The sequence below is a fragment of the Carcharhinus amblyrhynchos genome, chromosome 7, assembly GCF_965287045.1.
Source record: "Carcharhinus amblyrhynchos chromosome 7, sCarAmb.v2.hapA, whole genome shotgun sequence".
NCBI classification, from domain to species: domain Eukaryota; kingdom Metazoa; phylum Chordata; class Chondrichthyes; order Carcharhiniformes; family Carcharhinidae; genus Carcharhinus; species Carcharhinus amblyrhynchos.
Window position 1 is genome coordinate 56,858,868 of NC_137330.1, and position 20,066 is coordinate 56,878,933.

Genomic DNA, 20,066 nt, shown 5'->3' on the forward strand with positions numbered 1-20,066 from the left:
AAGAAGGCCATTCAGCTTATCGAGTCTGCACCAACCATAAAACCACCCTGGCACTTATTCCTATAACTCCTCATATTTACCCTGCTAATTCCCCCTGACACTAGAGTCAGTTTAGCATGGTCAGTCAACCTAATCCACACATCTTTGGACTGTGGGAGGAAACCAGAGCACCTGGAGGAAACCCACCCAGACACTGGGAGAATGTGCAAACTCCACACAGGCAGTGACCCAAGGCTGGAATTCAACTCTAGTACCAGGTGCTGTGAGGCAGCAGTGCTAACCACTGTGCCACCATGCCACCCCATGCAATATCTACAGTGCAATGTTTTAGTGTCTAAAATAGCTATTTTTTTTCCAAAATGTGGTTATAATGTCTAATAATGTCTTTAATTGGAAGAGTTTGCAACATATTTACTGTATTTTTTTTCAGGCAGGTGATGTGTTAACGCTGGAAATGGAGGTTGTCAAACATGGTATGGGGCATGGAGACCTTCCTATTGATGCATATAACCAGGTGTGGGAAGAATGTTACAGTCAGGTGCTGTATCTGCCTGGACAGAACAGGTACACTCGAGCCAATCTGGCTAGCAAGAAAGATCGAATAGAATCACTGGAAAAGAAGTTGGAGGTTAGTTTTCACCAAAAAGCTAATTGCTGCACAATGACATGGAAGGACTCTCATGGTTCAAAGTTAACCCTGTCTAAAACCAGTTTCTTAGAGGATACAAGATTAGTACCATTAGATTTTCAAACTGAGCACAATTAACTGATGGTTATCTCACTTCCAATTCTTTATGGGCAATTGAAAAAATTGCTAAATGCATGCCCTTCATAATGATGGGTCCAAAATTAATTCTATTGTACTTACCACCAAGATTGACCGCAGAGCCTTACTTGAAGGCAAGTTACAACAACATTTGTTGGACTTGTTTGAGTAATGAATTGCCTTGTAGCATATGTGAGCGAATGCGTCCTGTTCATTGTGACCACGTGTGCACAAGTTGTCCAAAACTCTTAAAGGTGATATTGCATTATGTCCTTATCTATAAAAGCTGGAAATCTGAAATAAAATAGAAAATGCTGGATAAATTCAGCAGTTCTGGCAGCATCTGCGGAGGGAAACTGGAAGGGTTTTATAGACCCAAAAAGTTAACTGTCTTTCTCTCCACAAATCCTACCAGATTTGCGGAGTTTATCCAGCATTTTCTGTTTTTATGTTCTTATTTATGACTGGTGCCACTAAATGTGAGTTTGCCACGTGGTTGTGAGCTGCTGCAGTCAATTCTGAGCATGTTTTTAGCAGTCACAGTGTAGAATCTGCAAAAACTATAAACAAACTGCATGTCGATAGTAACACTGTGGCTATGTCCTTATTTGTCATTGCGGACCTGGTCATTAAAGCTTCACTGAAAGAAACCATAGACACTTGTGCTGTGCCAGTATATTATGGAAAAAGTGGTTGGGGTGGGGGGAGAACAAGTGGTAATGTTTCTGGACTGTCACTGCTAACTGGGGCAGCAAGGTGGCACTGTGGTTAACACTGCTGCATCATAGCACCAGGGACTCAGGTTTGGTTCCTGGCTTGGGTGACTATCTGTCTGGAGTCTGCACATTCTCCCCATGTCTGTGTGGGCTTCCTCCATGGCCATGCTAAATTCTCCCTCAGTGTACTTGAACAAGCACCGAAGTGTGGTGACTTTGAGATTGTCACAGTAATCTCATCGCAGTGTTAATGTAAGCCTGTTTGTGACACTTATAAATAAACTCTGTACCTTTTTCTCATGCAGTATAAATTGTTGCTCAGTTTGAAACTTGGCATTCTTGCATTTGTCCTGATGAGTGCAAGACGAAAACATTCAACAACAACATTTTTTTCAGCTATACTGAAGTTGTGTCTCTACCAAGTGATGATTTTAAAGTTATATGGTGTAATTGCATAAATATCCATCAGAGTGAGTTAGAAAATTAATATTATTTAAGGATTAGCTCCTGATTGAAATGTAATTGGCCAGCAAAGTAGACCATGTGCTGGTGATAAAGGAATCAAGCTCGAAATACTGTCAACAGAGCAGGTACTATTCAGGTTACAGCAACTTCACACTGTTGCATGTGTTTCAATGCCAATTCTCTTGGTGAAATGTTATTGCAGTAATATCTCTGCAGAAGCAGGACAACTCAGTTGGCAACTTCCTGATTACTGTATTTAACCATGCATGAACACTTGTCAGAAGTTGCTGTCTGATTTCCTGGTAGCCTTAAATTGTTTGTGCTGTAAAGTTGGAGTAAAAATTGTAAAAATCAATACTTATGTTGTCCACATCTTTCCATTATTAACATTCATATAATTTCTCATTGAATCGGTGGCAAATTACCTTTATATAGCTAAGCAGGGACAGAGTGTAACATAGCAAAATTTGCAGATGATACTAAAATAGGTGGGAAATCGCAGCAATGAAGAGCAAATAAAAATTTTACAGATGGATATAGACAGGCTAGGAGAATGGGTGAAAATTTGGCAGGTGGAGTTTAATGTGGGTAAGTGTGAGGTTATCCATTTTTGCTGAACAAATAGACAAATTATTACCTAAATGGCAAGCAGATTCAAAAAACATCTGGGCAGCGGGATCTGGGTGTGTGCTCATGAAAGTCAGTATGCAGGTACAGCATGTAATAAAAAAGGTAAATGGGATGTTGGCATTTGTTCAGTCTGTTTGACTGAAGTATAAAAATAGAGAAGTGTTGTTGTAATTGTGTAGGGTGTTGGTGAGACCACGTCTGGAGTCTTGTGTCCAGTTTTGGTCTCCTTATTTGAAGGTTATGGTGGCATTAGAGGCAGTTCAGAGGAGGTTCATCAGATTGATTCCAGGAATGAAAGCGTTGACATTTGAGGAGAGATTAAACAGTTTGGGCTTGTATCTGCTGGAGTATAGAAGGATGAGAGGGAATCTAATTAAGCTATAGAAAATAATAAAAGGGATTGATAGAGTAAATGTAGATCAAATGGTTCCCCTTGTGGGTACTCTAGAACAAGAGGCCACAGGTATAGGTTGACAAGCAGTAGATGTAAAACTGAGATGAGGAGAAACTACTTCTCGCAAAGGGTGGTGAATTTGTGTAACTCACTGCTCCATAGCGCAGTGGAGACTGAGTCATTAAATGGTTTCAAGAAGGAGATAGGTATATTTCTGATTTTTTTTAATGGGTTAAAGGATATGGGGAACAGCTAGGGAGGTGGATTTGGGACCAGGGAGAGATCAGCCATGATCTAATTGAATGGTGGAGCTGGCTTGAATGGCTGAATTTATCTATTTCTACTCCTAATTCTATGTTCCTAATGTAAAGACGCCAATTTGGAATGCAGTATCTTACAATATATTCTTTTGGATAAGGAACATTGTACTTAAGCTTGTTGTTGGCTTGTTTTCTAATTTTTTTTAAATTTGGCTTTTTTGGAAGTATTTTACCAGTTAGTAAGAGAACCTTTCTCAGCTGAACTATAAATTTTCTTGCTCAGGCAGCAAATATTTAGCCAGTGGCTGAAGTTCTGCATCACAATAATAATGTTTGATTTAATTTATTTTTACACTTATGAACACTATTTTAAAATAATGCACTGGGAAGATGTAGGTCAGTCATTCTCTAAAAGAAAGGGTTTAAAATTTTTGATCCATGTCCTTTTGAAACTTTTAAAAATAATTAATATTACAGAATTGCATCGTTCATTAGTTTTTCTAAAAACTGCATTACAAATATATTTTTGAAAGATCATAGATTGAGATTTTTTTTTGAAAAACCAGTTTTGAAGATTGCACAGTATGAATCCTTTAGAGTTAACTGATTTTCCTGTCTTACTAAAGATATAAGCTGCTTATTAATCCCCTGTGAGCCTCTGTGTAATGGTTTAGAAAAAAATTTTGAACAGAATATACACAGAAGGAAATGGAAGATCTAAGCTTGCAATATGTTAGGTTGGGAAACTCCTCCAAAGGGTGAAATACAGCTTTATTATTTCCGAATGCTCTTAAATTCTAGTGAGCACCTGCTGATTATGTCAATTCCATCCATTTATCAATTGAATCAAGTGACTAACACTATTTGAAAGTCAAAATTTGCAGACAATTAGGTTATCAGCATGTTTTACTGAGTCGTATGCTGTGTGTTGTACCATAGTATAATCTGTTTAAAAATTCACCCTATCATGTCTGCCTAGGTCAACATTTTTTTTCACTAAAACCAAAGTGCTGGAAAAACTCATGAGGCCTGGCAGCATCTGTGGAGATAGAAATAGTTAACGTTTTGAGCCCAATATGATTCTTCAGTTCCAATTAAAAGGTCCATATTGGACTCCAAATATTAACTCTGGGTTTGACAGCAACAGTGGATAGAGAAACAATGAGCTTTTCCAGCCCTTTGTTTTTATTCCAGCTCTCCAACGTCCACAGCATTTTGCTTTTCTTTTCCTTTGTCCTTGACCTGCCATTATTTTAAGAATTGCTTATAATATATTTTAGTTTATTCCCATTGTACATGTTGTACACGTGGCTATGCATATGGCATGAAGCACGGTTTCCATTGTATGCAGTTTCACACTTGGTATTTTTCAGTATTTGTTAAGAGAATAGAGATCTTGTTATTCATAAAGTCTAAAGCTGTTTTTATATTAAGTTTGGTAGGTGATCAATCTACCTTCTAATATACAAATCCAATGTAAAGTTGCTGGATTCGCTATCACAGTATCGAACTGTACATCATAACAGCATCTCTGTCACTCATCTGAAAGAAATTTTGTAATATCTGGAGACAACTTTACTAATCGTTGTACTCTAGTTCTAGATGGTTAATATCCGTTATAATAGCACAAAACATTGACCTTTTTAGGATATTATGATGTCCATCCACAGAAAAACGACATGAGTGGACCATCTAGTCTACCAAGTCCACTACATTCAGACATGGCACACTAATGTTTTTAGTAAAACTCAAAGGCCTATAATAATCAATTTTTAAATTGCAATGCACTTCAAAAACCCTCTGTTGATTACATTTAAAATGGAAACAATATGAAAGGGGAAGCCACTCCTGGTCTATAATGTTGGCAATATTTAATTCTGGCTCTTTTTCTTTAACTATATTAAAACATGCCGGCACTTTTAGTCTCAAAGGCGGTTCCATTTGAAATAGAGGGATACGGTAAACTACTGAAGTTTAGAGATAGTAGAGAGCTGACCATAAATATGACCCAATTGTCCCCTTGGTTTAGAGACAACATTTTCCTCTGAAGATCGTGAGTTTATGATCCGTTTCCTAACTTGATCAGATTTTTTCAATAATAGCATGGTATTTTTTAGGTCCACCAAGAGACTTCATTTTATAGTCATGTCCAACATATCAGATTCAAACAATACAATGTTGATGGATGCTGCATTATTGAAGGCAGCGTGTTTTAATGTTGAACATTACATAGCATTACTTGAAGAGCAGAATAATTCTCCCACTGTCCTGGACAACATTTATTCTTCCAACCAAAAATAACAACAAATGGTTATCTAGGTGTTTTTAATTTCTGTTTGTTGAATCTTGCCTTGTACAACTTGGCTGCTGTTTTTGCCTACACTTCAAAGATGATTCATAAGTTGTGCAGCTGTTTATGATGCCTTGCGATCATGATGGGCACAATATAAACGCATGCTTGATTCTTTCTAAATATGTTAAAGCTTGTAAGATCAATTTTGTTACTTCAATTTCACTATGTGGGGTAGTGCTGATGGTTTTGCGAGAGGTGCACACATTATAACGTATTGAAATTTAAACAGTATTTGTATTTAGATAGAACATGTTTGAAAATAAGAAGTGTTGTTAGACAGTTGCAAGAATTACACTTACCGGTAGCTATCCAGAAGGGTGCAGCATTGGTCTATTTCTGATTAAGCCCTATTTTTAAATCAGAACTTTAACCCAGTGCAGAATAAATAAGATAGTTGAAAATTATGATTTGCCTGCAGATGAAGGTTTGTGCATTTTTTCATTGTTAGTGCTTGGTCCTTGCTTATAAAAACTAGTTAGAATGTACAAAGTTGAATGTGAATCTAAATGCTCTACCAAACTTCACTGTTATGTGTTTAATTTGGATTAGTTTGTTTAGCTTCGGTTTTTAAATATTAATTACTCAAAATGTTTAAATTTTTAGTATTGAAGCATAGAACTGGCAATAGGGCATTTTTAAACCCATTGCTGGACTGATCATGCAAGCCAGTGTGCAACAAGAATCCTTCAATGTGCACCAAGGCATTTTGCCTTGTATTTCTGGCAAAAGAATGTTATATTTTATAATCTGTTTTAACAGCCTCCCTTTCTATTATTTTAGGATAGTCTTGCTGTTTCATAGTGTACAATTATTAGTTCTACAACAAAAATGAGTGACAAGAATTGTAATACAGAGTAAGCATTTGGAGCAATGTTTCTTTTTTTAAATTCCATTTTTGGTTGAAAAAATAAGCACAACAGGATTGCAAGGGTAGTATGTTTTATTTATACCAGTATGGATAAGTTTCAGTTAATCAAGGAAGTTATTCACAAAGGGTGGATTTGTTTAAAATATCTTGGCAGGGAAAAGTGGGAAGTAGGTTGGAAATCATTCACACGGGTAGTTCTGAGAATCAGGCAGTAGCAGTTCCATTCAGAGAATTTACGCTGCTTCAATTGGTATTAAAAACAGCTGCGAACCATATTTCAGCAAAGTTTTAAGTTTGTCAGTATGCTACAAATCTAAGGTGTTCATTACTTTAATCCTTTTGTGAGTTGACGACTTGAAATAGTCATGATAGTAAAGGACAACTACTAATGTCAATTATTTTTTAATGTCCCATATTTATCCATAATTTAATTCTAATAAATGTTTTTAGCCCCTCATTCCAGTCTCCTAAGCTACATTATTGTAAATGTCAAAGCTCTGGCTGCCATTTTGAATCAAAACAGTGACTAAAGATTATAGCTGGTGAAGTGGGTTGGAATAAAGTCTGAAAACCCAGCATAATTAATGATTTTGAGACAGTTTTACCACCTCCATCACACTCCTTTTCACTAAAAAAATTAAAATAACATTTTGAAGCAATTGAAATTGCGAATGGCTCAATTTCTCTTTCTGCACAGTGGCAGGAAATTTATTTTTATTTAAAAGCCTTAAGCTTTCAAGTACAGCCTGTATGACAAGGAGAAATGGATGTGCTGAATGGCCTCTTCTGTTGTTTCTTTTCTAATAGTTTGTACAGCTACTAAATATAATGCACAACTATACATTGTGTGACTTAAACAATATTGAAAAAAAGAGGAATTTGAACAGCTTGGTGTTGTTTGAAGACTTTATTTCTACACTGCTATTTTATCAGATGAAATTACTTAACTTCAGGGTGATTAAACATTTTCTTTTAAAATAGGCATATTTGATAGAGATATAAAAATGAATGCATTTATAAAAATAAACAATATGAAGGATCCCTTTTAAATCCTATTAACTAAACCACTGTATTGTCTAAAAAAATACATATTTGTAGAGCTCTAAGCATCTGTTATTGTTGAGATATTGGAGTAGATGTTAATTTAGGGAACATTTTATCAGTTTGTTTTAATGTAATCTGTTCTAATCAGAAATCTAGTGCATTGAGAAATCTTCATATAAATCATTATTTCAGATATAAACATGAACACTTTTAGAACTAGGGTAAAATAGTATTTTAACAAGTTAATTAATGGTCCACCACTATTTGTCCCTTCAAACCCTATATTATTGCCGCCACCAATATTGCCTTTATCCACCTCTGCAAAACCCCAACTCCATGTTGACCTTGCTGTCCCACTACAGTACCTGAAAGAGTTACCCATGATACATTGCCTTCGAACTAGATAGGTCCAAAATTTTCCTTGCCAGCCTGTCTACCAATTGAACTTGTCCAAACCTGTTATCCATATCTATCCTGTATTAAAACCTATTCCCCTTATTACTTCTCTCCTCATGAACATTAACTGCTACCTACAGGGTTGAAGTTCACCTCGGAGTCAAATATGGCAATAAAGATGCATACGCTTTGGGCTTTGTTTGTGGAAATTGTCAAAAATGGGGAGGGAGTTGTATGGTAAGGTTTGAAGGTTTAGGAGAACCAAATGTGATAACTTCAGCCTTGCTAATTTTGTGCTAAAGGAAATTTTAGTCTATCAAGGACTTAATTTGGGATTAAGCAAATAAATAGCTACGTGTTCCTTCAGATGAATGATGATGAAGTGAAGTTGGATTTTCTCAGCATAATATGGAATTCATTGCAGTCTTATGAATATGGATTTGGGGCACGTCAGGTGTGATTGCAAAGCTTAATCAACAGGGAATGTGTCATTGGGTTGAAATAATGCTTTCTTGTTCACTCAACTTTTCTGACTCCGGTCGCTTTTGTAGTCTCCCATCTCTGCCCCAACTTTGGCTGCATAATCTTCATCCATGTTGTCATCTCTAAAATATTGTACGAAGCACCTTTGGTGTATTACTGCTCTCTTCCTCACTTGAGAATTTTTCTCTTAAATATTACTTTTAGTTATCACCCCTTAACTGCCTACTTTCATTTTAAGACTTCCAGTTATTTTCTTATCTTTATGAAATGCTTTTGAATCTTTCATCTAATATAGTATTTATTGCCCATCCTAGTTCCCTTAAGAGCATTAAGCATCAACTACATAGTGCATAACTCTAATCAAATCTGAACTGGACAGAATAGGAGTGTCAAAGTTTATTTGGCTGAAAATATAGCAGGTTTCTGTGACAGTGGCTGTTTTCTAGTGAGAGTCCATAACTTCTGCCAATTTATTGAAGCTAATTTGAAAACTTTCCTCGAGATTTAAACTTATGACTTTCATGATGCTAGCCCACTGCCATAACCTTCTGCAGCATTGAATGTCATAAACAAGTTCAATTAGGATGTCGATCAGCTAAAGACAGTTTATGAATTTTGATGTTGTATCAGTGCCCCAATTTCTCAAGAGAGTTCCGTAAAATAATTTTGCTGCTGTTCATATTCTAACATCATGCACTTGATAATGTCCAAGTTTGCATTGGCATCGATGACTGCTTTGAATTATGATGTGGAGATGCTGGCGTTGGACTGGGGTAAACATAGTAAGAAATCTCACAACACCAGGTTAAAGTCCAACAGGTTTATTTGGTAGCAAACGCCACTAGCTTTCAGGGCACTGCCCCTTCATCAGGTGAGTGGGGAGTTCTGATCACAAACAGAGCATGTAGGGATGCACACTTAGTTTACAGAATACTGATTGGAATGCGAGTCTTTACAGCTAATCAAGTCTTAAAGGTGCAGACAGTGTGAGTGGAGATAGCATTAAGCTGGTGTTCATTCATCCGTTGTTGTAGCATCTGCATGGTCTCCCCAGTGTACCGTGCCTCGGGACATCCTTTCCTGCAGCGTATCAGGTAGACCGTGTTGGCCAAATTGCAAGAGTTCGTACCATGTACCTGGTGGATGGTGTTCTCGCGTGAGATGATGGCATCGGCGTCAATGATCTGGCATGACCTGCAGAGGTTGCTGTGGCAGGGTTGTGTGGTGTCGTGGTTACTGTTCTCCTGAAGGCTAATTAGAATGCAAGTCTTTGCAGCTAACCTGCTATTTAAGTCTTAAAGATGCAAACAATTGAATGGAGATAGCATTAAGCTGGTGATTGTCGAGTGGTGTTCATTCATCCGTTGTCACAGCATCTGCATGGTCTCCCCAATGTACCGTGCATTGTCTGCATCTTTAAGACTTTAATAGCAGGTTAGCTGCAAAGATTTGCATTCTAATTAGTATTCTGTAAACTGTGTGTGTCTTGATATGTCTTTCTCTGATCAGAACTTTCCACACACCTGATGAAGGAACACCATTTCCGAAAGCTTTGGGATTACTATCAAATAAACTGGTTGGACTTAAACCTGGTGTTGTGAGACTTCTTACAAGTCTAACACCGGTATCTCTACATCACAACTTTTTTGAGTCATGTAAGCAACAATTTTTCTTATTATAGACCAACAGAAATCATATGACCACAGAAGCAAAACAGGCAGCAAAAATGGAGAAAAAACTCAAGATATTGCTTGGAGGATATCAGTCACGTGCTACAGGCCTCATGAAACAGTTGAGCGATCTCTGGGATCAGATTGAGCAGGCACACCTGGAATTATGTACCTTTGAAGAATTGAAGAAACATGAAGATATTGCTATCCCAAGGAGACAAGAGGTATTTTTATTTGCAATCATTGCTCATTTGAGTTTTTCAGAATAAGTAGGTTTTTTATTGATTTTTTTAAAAAAATTCAGTGTCGAGCACTTGCCACAACAGAATGTTTTAAAATTCATGATATGATCATTTTCATATGGAATAGCAATATAGTAAGTTGAAATATTAGTTTTGAAACCTGAGAGCAAAACATAACATATAGTTTTAACAAAAAAGTTAATTCAGCAACTAGAAAACACATGTCCACCTCTTCTCAGTAGAAAATGTTTCATTCATAAGGTACAAGCATCAGTCAAATTTAGATCGTGATACCCCTGTTTTCACCCTGAAGTATTCAGCTCTACATTTCATGCAGACTAACCTCTCTTTGAAAGGATAAGTTGGGAGGTGATGCTGGCATGGTGATGGTGTCAGAGAAAGAAAGCATGTACTGTAGAAAACAATGATTGCCGATTCTATCCTGCATTTTTAAAAAATGTTGAAGATGGTATTAATTTGGCAGCTTTAGCAATATTAGGTAGAATGCTCCTCCTCCATCTGAAAAAATATGGTGTTGCACTTATCTCAGTAGTCATATGAAAGAATTGGAGGACAAATTCTGGATTAGAGAAATTTCCTACCTACTACTGAAGAATTATTCATTGGGTTACATTTGATTAAAAGCTCAGCTTCTGCACTTGTATTTTTTTGTGTCAACTCACTTTGGTCAATTGGACCCAATCCTATTATTACTTATTTATCGTTCATATGATACATTTTTCATAAGTAATATGAATGATTTTTTCTATAGCTGCCAAAATCTCTAGGAAAGTTTGGCAGAGCATTTTGTTATGCCATCTTTCGCTATGTAATTTTAAAAGTTGTAGTGAAGCTTATTCTATAAATGTTTTCTGACTTTCAAAATGATTGTTCCATAAATGAACGAATGAACTGAATCTCCAATCTGGTCTATTCATAAAAAATCATTTGATTTATTCATTTGCTGTATCCTTTCCTAACTCCAAATTCAGTCTTTGAGAGAAGATGTTGCGCGGCAACAGGAGAGAGAGAAGGAACTCCAGCAAAGGTATGCAGATCTACTTCTGGAAAAAGAAGGACTTGCAACAGCCAAGTATTGAAAATGGAACAGCCTCTGCTCTGCATGCATTTCACATTGCTCTGTACAGTGAACTCCATTTAAACAGTATTTTCTGTTACAATAATGGATAGAAAGAAAACTTCAGAAATGTCACCCCATTCAAATTGTGCTTAGCATTTTGCTGTAGTATATATGGATCCTTTGTATATTCCACATGAGAACGTAAGTAATATATGGAGTAAAGTTCCTGTTTGTCAGTACTGCAAGAAAACAACGTTAAGCTGATCTGCTGTCAAAGCTTCAACAGTCAAATAAATATTTTCCGAACATTTCTTAACTGTATGTTAAACTTATGAAAGGGTGATTTGTACTGTGGTTTGAGTAATATTCTAATAAAATGTGAAATTTGTTTAATCTTTGTATAGATGGTATTTTCTTTTTATTTTGAAAGTAACGAAATCTGTGTACATAAAACCCAAATGTTAAATTATTATATAGTGCTTGCTGTTAAAATTTTGGGTTTAGGATTTGAACTTTGAAGAAATGCACTTCAGAAGCTCCTATCTTGATACATATTAGACTCCTCCAAATTGGAAAACAAAAAATGTGACTCCACTGTTTAAAAAAGGAGGTAGACAAAAGGCGGGTAACTATCGGCTGGATAGCTTAACCTCTGTGATAGGGAAAATGTTTGAATCTATCATCAAGGAAGAAATAGTGAGACATCTGGATATAAATTGTCTCTTTGGGAAGATGAGGCATAAGTTCATTAAGGGCAGGTCATGTTTGACTAATTTGATGGAATACTTTGACAACATTACGTGTGCAGTGGATGTGGAGTTTCTGGATTTCCAGAATGCATTCGGCAAGGTGCTGCATCAAAGGCTGCTGCATAAGATTAAAGTGCATGGTGTTACAGGTAATGTATTAGCATGGAAAGAAGATTTGTTAACTAACAGAAGGCAAAGAGTGAGGGTAAATGAGTGTTTTTCTGGTTGGTTTTTCTGGTTCAATCAGTGACTAGTGGTGTGCCTCAGGGATCAGTGTTGGGACCACAATTATTTACAATTTGTTGTTGGGGACCAAATGTAGTATGTCAAAATTCACAAATAACTCTAAGCTGAGTGGCAGAGCAAAGTGTGCAGAGGTCGCTGAAAGCCTGCACAGGGATATAGTCTTAAGTGAGTGGCCAAGGGTCTGCAGATGGAATTCAAGGTTGGTAAATGTGAGGTCATAACAGCAAAATGGACTATTATTTAAATGTTTAAAAAATTGCAGCATGCTGCTGTGCAGAGAGACTTGAGTGTCTGTGCATGAATCACAAAAAGTTGGTTTGCAGGTGCTGCAGGTAATTAAGAAGGCAAATGAAATTTTGTCCTTTATTGCTAGAGGGATGGAGTTTAAAAACAGCAAGGTTCCGTTGCAGCTGTATAAGTTGCTAGTCAGGCCACAGCTAGAGGACTGCATGCAGTTTTAGTATGCTTACTTGAGAAAGGATATACTGGCACTGGAGGGGGTGCAGAGGAAATTCACTAGATTGATTCTGGAGTTGAGGAGTGGCTTATGAGGAGAGACTGAGTAGACTGAGGCTATACTCATTGGAATTCAGAAGAATGAGGGGAGAACTTATGGTAACATATAAGATTATGAAGAGAATAGATAAGATAGAAGCAAGGAAGTTGTTTCCACTGGCAGATGAAACTAGAATTAGGGGGCATGGCCTCAAAATAAGGGGGAGCAGATTTAGGACTGAGTTGAGGAGGAACTTTTTCACACAAAGGATTGTGAATCTGTGGAACTCCCTGCCCAGTGAAGCAATTGAGGCTACCTCATTGAATGTTTTTAAGGCATGGATAGATGCATTTTTGAACAATAAAGGAATTAAGGGCTATGGTGAGCAGGCAGGTGAGTTGAGCTGAGATCTTATTGAATGGCAGAGCAGGCTTGAGGGGCCAGATGGCCTACTCCTGCTCCTAATTCTTATTGTTCTTATTAATCAATGGAGAATGGTGTTCTACTTGATGGATCGGTGGAGGTCCCCCATGCTAAATTGCACAAATATATATGAATGCACAGGATTTTGTCACAAAGGGGACATTTCAAGAAATTTCTGACGTGAATAATCTAACATAGAGCAACAGCGATATTCTTTGAATATATCCCATTACATTAAAAGCACACTTACAGATATCCTTTTCCATCAGTGTTTTTGGCTCTGGATTACTTGTAAACATTAAATTTAAGCTTTTCGCAGTCCACTTTATTGCTGAAGTCTTACTTGGGGATCAACTGGGAAAAACTTCTAGGCAGGAATGGTAGCATAGTGGTAACGTAATGGAGGGGCAAGTAATTCAGGCTAATCTTTGGGAATACAGGTTCAAATCTTGCCATAGCAACAGTTGGAATTTGGATTCAATTAATAAAATAAACCTGGAACTTTAAGAAAGTTAAACTCAGTATGGTGACCATGACCATTGTTAAAGGGGAGCCAATGGCGTAATAGAATTCTGGTTGTATCGCTGCTTGGTATGACTTCTGCTCTGCTCAAGACCGCAAGGAACTATAAAGGTCGTGAACGTAGCCCAATTCATTGCACAAACCAGCCTCCCATCCATTGATTCTGTCTACACTTCCCTCTGTCCACAGCTAAGAGCCATACAATTTGAACAAATTGAGTGCTGTATTTGAATACAACAACTTTTGCCTTCACCAGAGTAAAATGTTCAGAGGCGTGTCCAAAGATCCCTCAAATTAGTAGAAGTCTGGTGTCTTACTGTGATTATTTTGTTGCAACTCTAGAGTCGAGAGCTTGAATCCCTGTCCTTCATCTATGTAATTTTTGCAAAGCATTCAACAGAGGTGACACTGAAACATGCACATATATGATCCAGAAATTGCTTAGCACAATGAGCGATACACAAGAAGGGTGGGCGAGGGTACTCGGAAGTGGCTCAACCCTATATTATAGTTTTCAAGCCTCTTTACGTTGAGGCATAGGAATCCATGTATGTTCAAGGAGACAGGATTTATGGACCAATGGGGTGTAGTTTCATGATTGGAGCATCTATGTATTGGACCAAGTTGAGTCCAGGAAGGTCAGCAAGAAATTGAGTAATTCATAATGAAATGTGCATCTGTCAAAATGTTTTTTAAGCAAATTCTTAATCTTGAAAATGATGCAACAATGTTAAAAATATCCATTCAGGGACAAATCGGAATTTGGCTATCAGTTTCTGCCTAGCGATTCTGTGTTGTGTGATTTGAAGGCTGCCTTGGAGAATGTTTACCTGAAGATTAGGGGCTGAATGCTCTTGACTGCTGAAGTGTTCCCTGACAGGAAGGGAACACTTCTGCCTGGTGATTGTTGAGCAGTGTCCATTCGTCTGTTGTCATAGTGTCTGTATGGTCTTGCCAATGCACCATGCCCCGGGACACCCTTTCCTGCAACGTATCAGGTAGACAACTTTGCCAAGTTGCAAGAATATGTACTGTGTACCTGGTGGATAGTGTTGTCATGTGAGATAATGGCATCTGTGTTGATGATCCGGCATGTCTCGCAGAGGTTGCTGTGGCAGATTTGTGTGGTGCCGTGGTCACTGTTCACCTGAAAGCTGGGTAGTTTGCTGCAGACAATGGTCTGTTTGAGGTTATGTGGTTGTCCAAAGGCAAGATGTGGGGATGGCCTTGACGAAATGTTCGTCTTCATCAGTGACATGTTGAAGGTTCCGAAGATGATGTTGTAGCTTCTTCGCTCCAGGGGAGTTCTGGAGGACAAAGGGTACTCTGTCCACCATCTCCTGTGTTTGTCTTCTGAGGAGGTCAGTGCAGTTTTTCACTGTGGCGCATTGGAACTGTCGAGCGATGAGTCGAGTGCCATATCCTGCTCTTGTGAAGCTTCTTTCAGCTGTAGCTTTTTTCAGCGTCCTTATCTGTGCATATCCTGTGTATATGGAGGGCTTGTCGATAGGGGATAGCTTCTTTAACATGTTTAGGGTGGAAATTGGAGAAATGGAGCATCATGAGGTTATCTATGGGCTTGCGATACAGTGAAGTGTTGCAGTGAGTGTCCTTGATGGAGATGCATGTGTTCAAGAATGCAGCCGATTTCGGAGAATAGTCCACAGTGAGTCTGAGAGTGGGATGGAACTTGTTGATGTCATGAGCTCGTGCTATCAGATAAACCTGTCGGACTTTAATCTGGTGTTATGAGACTTCTTACTGTGCCTACGCCAGTCCAATGTCGGCATCTCCACATCACACTTCATTCAAGTCTCTATTTAGCTAAAAATTAGGTTTTCACTATAGAGTGTTTTGGAATTCAGTTCAATGTTTTGGAATTTCACTAATCCATGAAATTGAGTTTGAACCTGCGATCTGTCATGCAATGAGCTTTTGGTTTTAATCATGAAGTGCAGCAATCGTGCAGTCATGCAGTTAGGTTTACAAAAACAATAAAAGGGTTGCAAGCTCCCCTTTCTCTGAGACTGTGGCTGTATTAACACCGAGGCCCTGCCAGCATATGGTCCTGGCCGTGCCCTGTTGTGTCCTTGGAGTTGAAACTTCTTTTTGCTCAAAACCATTTCAAGAATGGCCATAAAACAGCTCAAGCTGTCAGAACTGCCATGCATCCCCATTGGCCATCGCCTGTTAGCTGATGTGTGTGTGGTTGATGGGGACGAGCAGGAAGAGGGACGAATTAGAATGTCTGTGTGTGGAAAAGAGTCATGATGTGGGTATGCCGGCGTTGGGCTGGCGTAAACACAGTAAAAAGTCTGACAACACCAGGTTTTAGTCCAACCTATTTGTTTGATAATATACTCACAAGCTTTCGAGGGGACTGCCTCTTCATCAGGTGAATGGAGAGTTCTGGCCTCAGACAGAGCATATAAAGCACAGACAGTTTAGAGATTACTGATTAGAATGCGAATCCTTACACCTAACCTGCTGTTCAAGACCTGAAGTGGCTGATAATGTGAGTGGAAGGAGCACTGATCACAGTTTAAAGAGATGTGTATTGTCTCCAGACAGTACAGTAAGTGAGGTTTTGCAAACCCAGGCAAGTCACGGGGGTTACAGATAGTGCGACATGAACCCAAGATCCCTGTTGAGACCGTCCTCATGTGTGCGGAACTTGGCTATCAGTCTCTGTTCAGCGACTCTGCGCTGTTGTGTGTCGTGAAGGCCGCCTTGGAGAATGCTTACCCGAAGGTCAGAAGCTGAATGCCCGTGACCACTGAAGTGTTCACCAACAGAAAAGAGTGACAGCTTACAGTGTATGTCAGAGGGAGAGAGTAACTTTACTTAGAGAGTTTGGGAGGGAGAGCTGATTACAGTATCAGCTGTGGGGAGAGGGATTGATTACAGAGCAGGACTTCACTGAGTCTTCTGTCAATGGAGAATATGAAGAGTTTTGCTGAAACCTCAAAAACGAGAGTAAAAAATTAAATCTACAGAGAAAAATGAAGCAAAATGGGGGCAAAGATTACAGTCTGAAATTATTGAATTCAAAGATGTGTCTGGAAGGCTATAGAGTGTCTGATCAAAAGATGAAGTATTTCTTGAGTTTATGTTGAGCTCCATTTGTTACATCATGATAAATGAAAAACAAGGACATCCAGTCATTGGGAATGTGTTCTGGTGGTTGTATGTTTAAAAAATAAATTATTTAAAAATGGAGATTATCTAAAATGGCTGGGTTGGTGGAGTTTTATTTTGATACATTGATAAATCTGGAAACACTGTAAATAGATGTTTACCTCAGGCAAGTTGGTAGCAATGGAGGAAAGAATGTCAAAGATGTAAGTAAAGATGTTAGAAGTTCGAAGGATGTGATTTTCACAATTACACTAAAAGCTGAACTCATGAAATAAAGGTATTTAAAAGTGACTTCTGAGAAGGTTACTTCAGATAAGGAAATTCCAAAAGGAAATCTAATATATTGGACAAGTTCACTCTAGACAAACTAGTTGTTTTGAGACCTCAGCCCATAGCAGAAGCTGTGTTGATTTCCAACAAGCTGGGTTTGGAGAAAAGACTGTTTGAGAAATCAGTTGCTCTATCCTAAGTTGGAAACAACCTCAAAGATATAAGTGCCTGGTATGGTAATTATTGCTGCATTTTGCCTATAGTTTTAAAACCTATGGGATGTTAATTGGTGAGGTTCAGTTGTTTGGGGAGGTTAGGAACATGTTGTGATTTGGAACTGGGTAAATTTAAAATTATTGTGCATTGCCATTAATGTAGTTGTGTTTTATGAGTTGACTTTCTTGTGTGCTTTATTGATTAATAAACATTTTGTTTAAAATCATCACAAAACCAGCTGAGACATACTTCAATGGTCTTCATATCTTTCCTCACATTATATCAAATTGCAAAAATACTGCTGAGAGTAGGCATTTCAAGCTTCCGTTTTGGAATTTGGGATACCTGAGCATTTTACTATCAGCTATGCTCTTAACACATTGAGCAGGAAACCATTTCTCTGGGTTCTTGGTAGAGAGCTTTTACTTCGAGCAAATTAGGTGCATTCCCAAAATAAAGTATTATGGAAATTGAACTGCAAAGAATGAAAGGCTATACATATGACATGTATTTGATTTGATGTATTACTGTCACATGTATTAGTATACAGTGAAACGTATTGTTTCTTGCGGGCTATCGAAACAAAGCATACTGTTCATAGAGAAGGAAACAAGAGAGTGCAGAATGTAGTTTTACAATCATAGCTAGGGTGTAAGAGATTAAATTACAGCATTGTTAGAGAGTTTAAAAGAGTTAGAATGAAGTTTTAGAAGCATAGGACGAGAGTAAAAGATAGAATTAGAGGGTATGCTGGGCACAACTTGGAAGAAGTCACCACGCTCCAGCGCCATCACTCATACATGAAGCATATAGCCTGACATCTAAAATAGGTTCACATTACTTGTGCCTGACTAATAAACGGTATTCCTTTGTTTTCTCTCTCTCTTTTTCACCTTTTATTCTCTATTTGGTTTCAGCTACATCGATTAATCAGTTGAACGGTGCATGAAAGATTTTCTGTTTCATCAATGGTTCCAGCATTTCTTAGTTCAATGCCATTCACAAATCATCATCTATACAAGTGTAGCTGAAAGTAAGTTACCTCATAGGCACTCAAATGCCTGAAGTTTCTTTATCAATTAACATATTACTTGGAATTTTAGGACAGTAGATAATTGCATATGAAACTGTATTTAGTACAACATTGCAGCATTTGACAAGTGATGAATCCTTTTAAAGAAAAATGACTTGTGTTTTTATATTAATAAGTATGCTAAAAGTGCATTCAACAGTCAAAACAAAGTGGCCTTAACTGCAATAAAGCTATCATGTTTAGGAAGTACACTGTAACTACCACTTACCCTGTTTGCCCAGCATATAACAATGAATTGCTTCCTGTTCTCTTAAACATAGCTGTATTTTCTTATAAAATTTGATACTCTATACTTCAGGGTGGTCTCTAAGTGTAGACTAGTGAAATACATGGTAAAACTTGCTGAATAAACATAAGAAACTGCAGGTTCCCAGGGTGCCATCATAACAACTAGTTAATTCTCAAAACAGAAACTTAAGTACATTGTGCCCCATTGTATTTAATAAATGTTGTGAAACGAATATGTTTGTGGAATAGTTGTACTCCAAGCCACCCTTTTTAAATTAAAGTTTGAGTTCATTTTAAATCAGTACTACTAGGATAATTTGGCAAAAAACTAAGCTCCTCTTTCATTTTCCCAATTACTTGTAACTTGTAAGAAGGCATTCTTGAACCTTATGCATCTGGATTTAATACCCAAATATTTCAAATGTTCTCTTTATGGAACCGTATGCCTTAAGTTAAAAAAAAACACCATTTATACATTGTGATTCTCTTTGCTTTGAAGATATTCACCCCAGGTAAGCTATGATATATGGCCTGGGGAAACATTGTCATGAAGTGATGACTTAACAATGTTTAGAAAGTGGTAGGTAACTTCTGATTTGTACGTGATCTGTGGTATTAATCCAATGTTACGAAAGGGATGAAGTGAATCTACAAAGACGTTACCCCTCTCATGTTTCTCTTGCATTGTATTAAAACCCCAGAGAAGCACTGTGCGAAAGCAGGCAGCAGCTGCCTTAGCTACACAAAGGGTAATCTCATAAGGCCATACTGTCAGCAGGGACCTCACTAGCCAGTAAGCCAACGTGGGTAGATAATTGGAGCTGTAGTTCTGTCCCCTTCCCACGCTTGTCACAGGCAATGCACTGGCAAAGCCTTGCCAAATTACTACTAGAGTTCTAAAGCAGTACTACCTGCTGCAAAAAGTAAGCAATTACCCATGTTGTTATGAATACACTGCACTAGCTATTCTGAGAAGTGAGAACGGTGCTGCAGACAGAAGAGGTCTGTAAATAGCTACAATTGCAAATGCAGCATTAGACTTTTCAATGATGATATGAAGAAGTAGAAACATCCATTTGAACACATTTAAATGAACATAGAGATTGCAAGACAGAAATAAACCAAGGCCCAACTATTCTGCTTTCTACCAACCTATTAGTCACATGATACAACAATAATGGACAATATTGAGCAAGGCTATTTAATTGTTACACCACATAACATTTGCTCTAACAAGAGCAGTTCTTATTTAAGCATTCCTTAGAGAAAATGGTCAGCCTCAATGTTTCAGGCAGATGAGTAGTGTGATTAATAACC

The 20,066-nt window shown here is 37.9% G+C and overlaps 1 protein-coding gene across 1 annotated transcript in view; it reads left to right on the plus strand.

The window, feature by feature from the left end:
- cdc5l (CDC5 cell division cycle 5-like (S. pombe)) overlaps positions 1 to 11,761 on the plus strand; it is a 56,878-nt gene extending 45,117 nt beyond the window's left edge. The window contains exons 14-16 of the mRNA XM_080192370.1: positions 431 to 628; positions 10,057 to 10,269; positions 11,280 to 11,761. Coding sequence (XP_080048496.1) covers positions 431 to 628; positions 10,057 to 10,269; positions 11,280 to 11,387 — 519 coding nt within the window. The 3' untranslated portion in view covers positions 11,388 to 11,761. The remainder of the gene's footprint in view (positions 1 to 430; positions 629 to 10,056; positions 10,270 to 11,279) is intronic.
- Positions 11,762 to 20,066: the final 8,305 nt, after the last annotated feature.